Genomic DNA, 11,349 nt, shown 5'->3' on the forward strand with positions numbered 1-11,349 from the left:
CATTCGTCCATGCTCTGTATTTGAAGTGTCAAAGACAAGGCGATGTGTGTCGTCTATCCATCGTTGTAGATATCGTTTTAATGGAACTATTGAGCATTTTGCAAGCCCATGTGCATGTTTGTGTATGTTCTGTGTGCATGTGAATGAGTGAGTGGTGGGTGAATGAGTGGGTGCAGTGCATAGGTGGGTTTAGTAAGTGTGGCTGTGCGTACATGTTCGAGCTTAATCTACTGCTGAACAACTTTGCTAACATCCACTCTAATGACAACGATAATAATTGTACAGTGGAACGAGTGTAAAATAACTCAAGAAGGCGAGATTTCATTTATCTCTTTGCAGTGCCAGTATTGATATCAATATCAACTTTAACTAGTATCCAGGGCATCACTTTATCAAACTTTAGTTTTATGCATTCATCACCTCAACGCCAAGCATGCAATTAATTGAGTTCACTTTATGAATACGCTAAATGTTCACTACTATTCGAATCCCGCTGATAACTAGCCAAAATTATTGTGATTGCCTCGTGAAAGGTGTCCTATTGTCACTTGACATGTCCGTAGTTTCTGTTTCCGTCAAAGATGGCGGATGATAACGTGACTTGTTGACGGTAGCCAAAGAATCGGTTTCTGTCTGCGTCGAAGGTGACGTATCATCACTCGATTTCCTAGTCGCAACGGCAAGGACCGTCGCTTCTGTAATCTCTTTTGTTTCGATTGGCCTCTCGTCGTTACTCCAAAGGAAGTCAGGCCAAGTTACCGTTTTATTAGAGTTTTTCAAAGTTTCCTTTAGGATGACGTCATAAATACCACAATTTTGTTTGCTCTCGTAAAATTTCAGCGACTTCTCGATCTGACTGGCATTTGATTTAAAGACAAGAAACGACTGGAAAAAACAACATGTAACAAGCAACCACTTCACATCAACACCCTGTGGTCTCACCTTATTCGAACTAGAAGTATCAGAAACTAGAAATATCAATGTAATATGAGTTTAGAAGACAGATATTCATCACTGTACTTTTACCTATTATAAAAGATTTGCCAGCGTTCATAGATTTTTTTCTGTTCAGTACTGCATCAATCATAAGGGACCCTGTTCGAGATGAATTTGGAGAGGAACAGATAACTTTGCCTGCCATTTCTTCAATGGTTGAAGTGAGTTTATCACCAAGTGCAACTGTACCTAGATGTTACAACAAAAGCAGTTACTAACCTTATTACAAATGTTGTAGTAGGGGTTGAAGAGAGGTGGTTTGTCTTGTGTTGTACTGTACTTATCTGTGTTAGTTTGTGAACTAGCCTCGGCCTCCCACACCCGTGTAGCGCTGATTCAAATTTGAATCAGCGCTACACGCGTCTGGGAGGTCAAAGCTAAGTGGCAACTCCATTACTGTCTTGATGCTATAGAAATATCCTACTACTACTGCTACTGCTACTGCTACTGCTACTGCTACTGCTACTGCTACTATCATCATTATAATCATCATTATTATGTCGTGCTCAACCAGATCAGTCTGGTTTGTAAAGTCTATTATATACTGGAAGCAAACCCTGCTTCAGAAGTACTTAGGCCATCACGGCTGTTTAGAAAGAAGACATGACTTTACGAAGGATCCGGGTAGATCCCAGAAGCACTGTTTTCTGTAAGTGCTGCAGGTTGCGATGACCTGGAATAATGTCTAGCCACTGTGCAATACCTGCGTGCACTGTGCCCAAAGCTCCCAAGACCACTGGAACCACCAGTGTTCGACAATGCCACATGCGGCTAATCTCCACTTGCAAGTCGCTGTACTTTGCCAACTTCTCAGCATGTTTCTTGCCAATGTTACCATCAGCAGGACAGCTGATATCAATAAGAAGACAAATATTTGTCTTCTTATTTCTGAGACAGATGTCTGAACTATTGGCTTTGATCTTTCCAGCAGTGGGGATAGTGGTATCCAACAGCACAGTAATGTCATCCGTCTCTACTAGCCTATCAGGATGATACCAGTACCATCAGCTCTCCACTGGAACCCCAAAATAGCGACAAACATTCCAGTGAATGATGGAGGCCACCTGATTGTGTCGATCAGTGTAGTCCATCGGTGCCAAAGCACTACAGCCTGACACAATGTGGTCGACTGTTTCCAGGCCTACACTGCACATGCAACAAGTATGACTGACATCACGATGTAGAATCTTGTGTGCTCATAGTACCGAGTCTGGGAGCTTGGTCTTGAGCAGCAACAACCAGTCCCTCAGTTGCAGCAGGAAGATTTGCTGCCTTTGGCCATCCGTAGATCTCTTACATGCTCACCACTGAGCAACCGACTGTGGATATGAAAGAGGCCTACGGATGGCTAAAGGCAGCAAATCTTCCTGCTGCAACTCAATTATTATTATTATTATTATTATTATTATTATTATTATGTGTCGCTATGCCCTCCATAATGGGCAAGTGGGGTCTTTACCCCCATCTGAACGCCCACCAACCCGGCAGGTAAGCCCAGTAGGGTACATGTTTCTGTGTAGACCACTCGGCAATCAATAACTAGCCAATTCGATATAGATTGCAGGCATTACGGTGACCGAGAAAATCGGGACAGCATGCCTAGTGGATATCAATGACCACCAGGAAAGCACTGAATGTCATCGTCAATGGACCATTATGTCGCTATGCCCCTCCATAACGGGCAAGTGGGGTCTTTACTCCCATCTGGGCCGTAAAAAAACCAACCCGGCAGGTGAGCCCAGCGGGGTACATGTTTCTGTGTAGTCCACACGGCAATCAACGACTAGCCAATTCGATATAGATTGCAGGCATTGCGGTGACAGAAAACATCTGGACAGCATGCCTAGTGGATATCAATGACCACCAAGAAAGCACTGAACGTCATTGTCAAAGGACCGTTCTCGAGACCACAGAAACTCCCCAACGACTGAAACGAGTCATAGTCCCATGGATAGAGCTAGAGAAATATTAAGACAGACAAGTTTCATAACTTATTGTCGTCACTGGGGTTTGAACCCCTAAACCATGGAGTGGTATTCATTGTCGCTAACCACTATTATTTCAACCAGATCAGTCTGGTTTGTAGAGTCTAATACAAGTACCGGAAGCAAACCCTGCTTCAGAAGTACTTAGACCATCACGGCTGTCTAGAAAGAAGACATGACTTTACGAAGGATCCGAGTAGATCTCAGAAGCACTGTTTTCTGTAAGTGTTGCAGGTTGTGATGACCTGGAATAATGTCCACCCACCGTGCAATACCTGCGTGCACTGTGCCCAAAGCTCCCAAGACTACCAAAACCACCAGTGTTCGACAATGCCACATGCGGCTTATCTCCACTCGCAAGTCGCTGTACTTCGCCAACTTCTCAGCATGTTTCTTGCCAACGTTGCCATCAGCAGGACAGCTGATATCAATAAAAAGACAAGTGTTTGTCTTCCTATTTCTGAGACAGATGCCTGGACGATTATTTCTATTACTATGTGTGTCGTGCTCAACCAGATCAGTCTGGTTTGTAAAGTCTATTACAAGTACCGGAAGCAAACCCTGCTTCAGAAGTACTTAGACCATAACGACTGTCTAGAAAGAAGACATGACTTTACGAAGGATCCGACTAGATCCCAGAAGCACTGTTTTCTGTAAGTGCTGCAGGTTGTGATGACCTGGAATAATGTCCAGCCACCGTGCAATACCTGCGTGCACTGTGCCCAAAGCTCCCAAGACCACCGGAACCACCAGTGTTCGACAATGCCACATGCGGCTTATCTCCACTCGCAAGTTGCTGTACTTCGCCAACTTCTCAGCATGTTTCTTGCCAATGTTGCCATCATCAGGACAGCTGATATCAATAAGAAGACAAGTGTTTGTCTTCCTATTTCTGAGACAGATGTCTGGACGATTGGCTTTGATCCTCCTGGCAGTGGGGATGGTGGTATCCCACATCATAGTAATGTCATCCGTCTCCACAAGCCTATCAGGATGATGCCGGTACCATCTGCTCTCCACTGGAACCCCAAAATGGCGACAAACGTCCCAGTGAATGATGGATGCCACCTGATTGTGTCGATCAGTGTAGTCCGTCGGTGCCAAAGCTCTACAGCCTGCCACAATGTGGTCGACTGTTTCCAGGCCTACACTGCACATGCGGCAAGTAGGACTAACATCACAATGTAGAATCTTGCGCTCATAGTACCGAGTCCGAAGAGCTTGGTCTTGAGCAGCAACAACCAGTCCCTCAGTTGCAGCAGGAAGATTCGCTGCCTTTAGCCATCCGTAGGTCTCTTTCATGTCCACAGGCGGTTGCTCAGTGAGATGACGATACTGCCCGTGCATAGGCTTCCCGCTCCAGGACCGCACACGAAGAGAACTGCAACACGTACGGTAATGTCTCGCATCTGTTTCAGGTGCTTGCTCGAAGCCACCTTCAACCGAGATGGATGCATTCCTGTGTAAGCTCTGCGACTTGTCGTCCGAAGCAAGACTCCTTCGCAGCTGTGCAGTAAACCGACAAGCCATGTGCTTGATCGAGTGTGAAGATTTTTCAGAGTCACACTCCCGTATCATCTGCATGAAAGGATCAGAACTGTCAGCAAGGTAACAGTTCAGCCTCACAATACAAGATTGATATGTCGACTCAATCTGTTGTAACCCCCTACCCCCATCACTGCAAGGAGCGTACAGTCGGTCAACGTCTGCAGCAGGATGGTGGACACCGTGCATAGAGAGGAGCTTTCTGGTCCGTCGATCGAGCTGCTGCAGGTCCGTGCATCCCCAATAAATGACGATAAAACCGTAAGTGAGAACCGGTAGTGCAAATCCATTGATGGCTAGAATCTTGTTCCGACCATACAACTCAGTCCGGAGAACCACCTTCACTCTGCGGAAGTATTCACGACGGAGTCTCTCCCGCATCATGCTGTGCTGAATACCGTTACTCTCATCTACACCCAAGTACTTTGTAGACTTGACCCGGTTCCAGACACTTGATGGTGTCCGTTTTTCCTACCGTCACTCCAGAGTTGTGTCCAGATAGCCTGCCGTTGACAAAGTGTGCAACAGCACATTTGTCCAGACCAAACTTCATCTGGATGTCATCAGAGAAGGTACGAACCGTGTGCAACAACCCATCCAACTGATCAGAGTTTCTGCCATACAGCTTCAGATCATCCATGTAAAGTAGATGACTGATAAGCTGACGTTTGGCAGTCTCACCATGCCCAGTGGTCATCCGGTAGCCGTAACCGGTTCTATTACTATTATTATTATTATTATTATTATTATTATTATTATTATTACTATTATTATAGCAACTGCAAACATGTAAACGATTGTATACGTACTTGCAGGTATGATACGTTCCGTAAAGGGACGAAAGCCTTTGAACATGGCATTAAATCCTCTCGCCTGCTCGCTGCTGTCTGATACAAATGTCACTTCAACAAGGTGAGCCATTCGTGTTAGTCGGTATGGTGCGCTGAAATTATATGCACAAAACTTCTTTTCAACAATCTTTTGCTTGTTGGTCGCGTTACAGAGGTCTCCTCGTCTAGATACGAACCGAATTTTGAGGTAATCGAGACAGTCGGTCGAATGTCCCGCAAAGTCGAAATCCGAGATTTCAACGGTAAGACGTATCCGTCGCTTTCCTAGTGCCTTGAACAACCAGACGCACTCTTTGTTGTTTGGGTAATGTCTGTGCGGATGTCTTCAAGACAAAGTGTCACAGACGGTCAAACAACATACGGGACATGTGAGTCTGAGTGCTCACCCTGGAGAAGAAAAATTTTGATATTGTGATCCCAATACAGAGGAAAAGATAGGATGCTCGCTTCGCACAAACATCTTTTGTCTCACACCTTTAGTGTCGCTGTAATACAAACGACCGATCAAAACAATGGACCATTGTGGATCACGTGACTGCTTAAACACTTACCGACCCGTTTCGCAGTCGTTTCTGCCTTTAGCGCTGTCCGTTGCATTAACGCAACATGGTTTGCGTTCTTGTTTTACTCTTCGGACGACCAATTTGCGATTGTAGCACCACATCTTGCTGCAACGCACGTGTCACAGTGTGACGACACTCGTTGTATTGCATTGTACACCTAGTAGATCTAGTGTGTACATTCAGCATGCACTATCGGCCCCGTACACGTACAGAAGTCAAGAAATCTAGTGATTCGTCATGCATAGCTAATCACTCAGACCCCCTACCTTCCTTCGATCCTCTTCGGCCGATGAATGTTGTACTTGTGCGGATTACGGCGCGATGAAACGACGGCAGCTTGTAGTTCCACGAGGAAAACAAACAACAATGTCGCATACAGAGCGTTCATCGTTGCTGCTCGTGGGTAGTCAGTTCTACTCTGAGATCACCCTTGAACGGATATAACACATTTTGTGGGCGGAGATCGGAAGTGATACTGATCAAAGGAATCGTTTTGAGTGGGTAGACGATTAATTTGCTGGGTAGTCCCACGTGCGATAGTTGTCTAGATTTGAAGGAAATTGGAGAGTGCATGAACTCTGTGGCTCTGTATGCATAGTGCTGTTTACATTCTATTTGTGGTTGCCTGGTGTGACCGGCGGATGTGACAGTAAGCAATCACCTCATTGGTCTGTTGTAAAACCTCGGAGAAACCGCAGACCTGTTTGCGGTTTTGGTGCGTTGGGCTCGTTTGACGCAATGTGGATTAACATTATTAGGTTAGAGTTAGTGAATAATCGGTGTATACTGCAAGTTTACGTCCACCACATTGCAATCAGCTATAAACAATAACGTCAATTTTCAACTCGTTTACACATAAATCTGGAGATAGTGATAATACAAATACATTAATTAATTATGATCATGGGTTGTCCTTTTTTACATCTCATTATGCGCAGAATTAATAAGCGTCTAGGTAGCCAGTGTAAGTACATGTAGTGTATTGCATTAGTTGTTTATATTTATTTATCTTCAATTTTAATTTATTAAATAAATTGTTATTTATTAAATTTTATTTATTAATAAAGAGGCCATTTATTTATTAATTAAAATCATTGTTGGTAATGAATTGTAATGACTGTTTATAATAATTATGTTTAACTAAGTGACGTCAAATTATATTTTAGTAGCAGTAACATTGTTTAGGTGAAATTAGAGGAATGTCCAGTGTGGCTATAAGTTACTTATGTTTTCAATTGTCCATGCACTAAAGTCCGTTCCCGAATAGGAGAATACGTGGGGGGGAAACCCGTATCTCCTGAAACGGACGTCCAGCGAGTTGATTCCAACATTTTTGGAAAGCCCGCAGGGGGGCGGTTCCAGATCAGTTAATGAATACTGTGATTGGTTCTTTATTACGACAGAATTTGTAACTTTCTGTAAGACCAGCGCTTGGCCCTGCCCTGATCCTTCATTTACACCAGGTGGCAGATAACTTCAAAGTCTCTGCTCTAGCGCCCACTACTTGAAAGCTGACGCGGACGTACTTTGAATTATGGATTGATAAGTAAAACAGTTGTAGCTAGCAAGCCTAGGTAGTTAAAGCATTGACTGAACCTTTGAACGTAAGTTCTAGTGAAGAATATCTATACTGAAACCGTGTAAGTATTAACTACGCCCATCTCAGCTCTTCAATTCTTTATCTATTAGCCGCAGTTTCCACGTATTCTCCTATCCGGAAACCGGCTTTTTTAGAGTACGTGTACTACTGGTTTGTTTTTTTCTAAAATCTAATATATAAAGCTCAAATTGTCTGTCTGTGTGTGTGTTCGCGTTTGGGGGCTACGTCTTTTGTCCGTTCGCAACCGAAATCGGTACACACACACTCGGCACGCATAGGGGAAGGTTTGCGTAAAAAATTTAAAAAATTATGCTCCGGGTCCCTTCTCGAGGGGTCGACCCACGCGTAAAATTTCTTGATGACGCAAACGCTACACATTCCAATTCATTCGAACACACGCCCACACCAGTTCCGTGTAGACTGCATGCATCGTTGTCCTTTGCAAAGCTTCGAGCAATCGAATATCTCTTGCCGACGAAACTTACTCTTCTAGCGCTTTCGTTTCTCTCCAAATTCTGATTGCATTTGCACCACATCCAACCTACACGCTTTCTGCAGCAAGCGCTACACGGAGAGTGTGTCGATTTCTATCGAAACAAGTGCGAAGTGCAAGATTCGAATTTATTCAGTAGATCCGGGACCTCGCAACAAAGATTGCACGTGACCTTTCCGCAGACCGATTTTTACACTACAGTATCTTGCCCGTACGAGAGACGGGCCATGTATACTAGTATCTAAATATTTTACAATATCAGAAACTCTAGACCTTTAGACGTATACGTAACGAGGAATTACGAAAATCATTACGAACAAAGCACGCGTGCGGTCACCAAAATCCGATATATCTGGTAAAGTCGTCTCTAATACATTATGGCCGCTCTGATAATTTTGGCAAAGCTCTGCCATTGGCAGAGCCGTATAGGTCAGAGGCTCGAGTCGCCAGACAGAACATAAATCTACATTGCAAAATTTTAATTAAGTTAAAATTGGCAGTGCGTAATATAAAGTAATGTTGCCAGTTATGTTAGATATATAAATATAAATAATAAATTTATTATTTGTAAATATTTTAATTATAATTATAATTACATTATTTAATAATATAAATTGTACATGGTAACTAAAAATAGGCATTATTGTAACAATACAAATAAATCATATTTTTTAAATTATATTTTTAATAACTGTTTAGACAAGTGCGTACTAAGATCCCTATATCCACTTATTAATATCTACAAGATGTGCGCAACAATGTGTTCGTATCGCAATCCTTCGCCTCCTCGCGAAGAAGAAGAACCTTTTTTACTCGGTGATGCTATTGGAGACACTGTCTACTCTAAGAGATGGGTTTTGTCGGTTGTGGCGGATCTTTGCAAATATGCACATGCAAGATGTGCAACGACGGAACGACTACCAGCCGACTGTGATGTAATCGACGAAACTGATATGGATGAGGAGTGGGAGCAGGAACTTTGCAAGCTATGGGATGCTTCAGTTGACGAGGTATGCAATAATTAGCGTGTATTTTGACATAGGTAAACATTTAATTTTATTATTTATTATAATCTTAACTAATACTTTTTAATTTTTATTCAGTCTGAAAAAATTGAATTTCATTAAAACTGTAATTTAAAGAATAAAAATTTAATCTGAATAAAAATTTTTATTTGAATAAAATTTAGTTTAAATAAAATTTAATTTGAATAAAATTTGATTTGAATAAAATTTAAAACAGTACACTTCAAAGTCTTAGATAAAAGTGCAATATTGACTGTTTACTTGCAATTGATACTTGCATGTGGCTTTTAAAGGTACACTCCGTTGTTTAACACTATGCCCCCAAACTTGATTGCATACTATACGCAATCAAGTTGGAATGTTGGGCAAAGCTGGATATCAGAGCATAGTCACCGTTACAAAGGGAAAACGTACGGGAGCTATTTTGTAATCTCGTTGAAGCAGAGTTCGTGTTGCTTGCAAACCAACTCGTCATCTTTCCTCAGGTCGAAGGCACTAAGTAGATTACATTTTACACAAAACCAGGTTTGAACATGTGAGTGCTACATATCAGCGTGAAAACAGAGCGCATACCATGATGACATGGTAAGTAATAAGTAGGTCACGTGATAAGTGCAAACGCACAAATGCAGTGCAGTTGGTCCCTTCAGCCTTGCATGCACATCGATGTCTGTTTCATAACTCATGAGCACATTTTCTTAATGTCTCACAAGTGGCTTCTTAACATTTTTGATGGTAGCGAGGCTTCTAGCTTAGCGCGTGTAGAAAGAATGTTTGTCACGTGACCATCATATGTACTCTGTTTCAGGCTATTTGTTGCTGATATCTAGCGCTCTCACATCCAGCTTTGCCTGTAGTTCAGATCAATCTTCTATCTTGATTGCATAACTAAGCAATCAAGTTTGCTTGAGTATAGCGCTAAACAAAGGAGTGTTCCTTTAACATTTCCAGTTGCTAGTACCAAGATGGAGTATATGGCTCATACCTGCATGTGACCTGTATATAAAAGCTTGCTGAGTGGCCCAGACCTTCATGTTTGAAAATCAAAGAAGAGTAATGAATTGTGCTCTTGGATTATTAAGGAGAGTGAGGTCACTCTGAGTCACACATCCAATGACAGCAATTCAACATCATAGTGAAACTATGCTGATTACAATTCAGATTGCATAGACACATCTACTGCTACATGTACTACACTTTAGTAACTTAGAGCATGTTCACTCAGACATCTGGACTAACTATGCATGATTAGGCCAACAGTAAGGGAATGAACGCGTTCACATCGCTAATTATGATTAGTAAGTCACATGGGCACATGAGTGTAATTTTGTTATCCTTGACAGTTTTCATTTGTCATATTGGACAAAAATGTCCGCGAATTGTCTTGACAAATCCAGTGCTTTAGGTTTTGAGGAGGGAGACAGTTTGTTTGCTTTCACTGGCAGCTCCTATGAGGACGACAGGAAGTTATCACTGGCACTTAGTACATGTCTGCGCTTCCCTGTAGGTTGCCACTTTGTTGCTACGTTGGTAGCAGCATCCAAAATACAAAACCTCATCAGAAACATTGGCGGCATGCTCTACTTGTCCTCACATGCCAAAGTCATGTGTGACCACTGATACCACTAATGCCTTTAATGACGTTACACTAATCATGATTAGGCCCGGTGTGAACACGCTCTTACTTTAGAAACTAACTTTAGTAACTTGTGTACCACTGACAAACTTGGAGCCGTTACATTTTGCTTTTCATCTCATATCTCCCAATACCTAGAGCAGGTCTTACACCATACCTTGACGACCAGCTTCCGACCGTCTTCTCTCTCTCTCTCTCTCCTCTCTCCTCTCTCTCTCTCCTCCTCTCTCTCTCTCTCTCCTCTTCTCTCTCTCTCTCTCTCTCTCTCTCTCTCCTCTCTCTCTCTCTCCTCTCTCTCTCCTCTCTCTCTCTCTCTCTCTCCTCTCTCTCTCTCTCTCTCTCTCTCTCTCTCTCTCTCTCTCTCTCTCTCTCTCTCTCTCTCTCTCCTCTCTCTCTCTCTCTCTCTCTCTCTCTCTCTCTCTCTCTCTCTCTCCTCTCTCTCTCTCTCTCTCTCTCTCTCTCTCTCTCTCTCTCTCTCTCTCTCTCATCTCTCTCTCTCTCTCTCTCTCTCTCTCTCTCTCTCCTCTCTCTCTCATTTCAAAGCAAAAAGAATTGTCAACGTTTCAACTCGTGAACATGGCAAGTTGTACATTTGTGGCTCTTTTAGATCTGCCAGGCATAGTTCAAACACAAAAATGAGACTGCTACAGTGGCG

The 11,349-nt window shown here is 42.8% G+C and overlaps 3 protein-coding genes across 3 annotated transcripts in view; 1 reads left to right on the forward strand and 2 right to left on the reverse strand.

Annotated features, from left to right (window-relative positions):
* Positions 1-319: 319 nt before the first annotated feature.
* LOC134189172 (uncharacterized) lies at positions 320-6,364 on the reverse strand. Its single transcript, XM_062657410.1, has 7 exons — positions 6,207-6,364; positions 5,929-6,045; positions 5,764-5,862; positions 5,336-5,700; positions 1,027-1,185; positions 943-968; positions 320-885 (listed from the first exon to the last, which is right to left on the reverse strand). The coding sequence occupies exons 1-7, from the start codon at positions 6,326-6,328 to the stop codon at positions 511-513; spliced, it is 1,263 nt and encodes a 420-aa protein (XP_062513394.1). The 5' UTR covers positions 6,329-6,364; the 3' UTR covers positions 320-510.
* Positions 3,484-4,177, reverse strand: LOC134189301 (uncharacterized). Its single transcript, XM_062657535.1, has one exon. The coding sequence runs from the start codon at positions 4,137-4,139 to the stop codon at positions 3,576-3,578; it is 564 nt and encodes a 187-aa protein (XP_062513519.1). The 5' UTR covers positions 4,140-4,177; the 3' UTR covers positions 3,484-3,575.
* Positions 6,365-8,791: 2,427 nt separating the features above from the next.
* Positions 8,792-11,349, forward strand: part of LOC134188515 (protein SAAL1-like) — a 10,038-nt gene continuing 7,480 nt past the window's right edge. The window contains exon 1 of the mRNA XM_062656676.1: positions 8,792-9,043. Coding sequence (XP_062512660.1) covers positions 8,792-9,043 — 252 coding nt within the window. The remainder of the gene's footprint in view (positions 9,044-11,349) is intronic.

Source organism: Corticium candelabrum, chromosome 13 (genome assembly GCF_963422355.1).
Source record: "Corticium candelabrum chromosome 13, ooCorCand1.1, whole genome shotgun sequence".
Lineage (NCBI taxonomy): Eukaryota > Metazoa > Porifera > Homoscleromorpha > Homosclerophorida > Plakinidae > Corticium > Corticium candelabrum.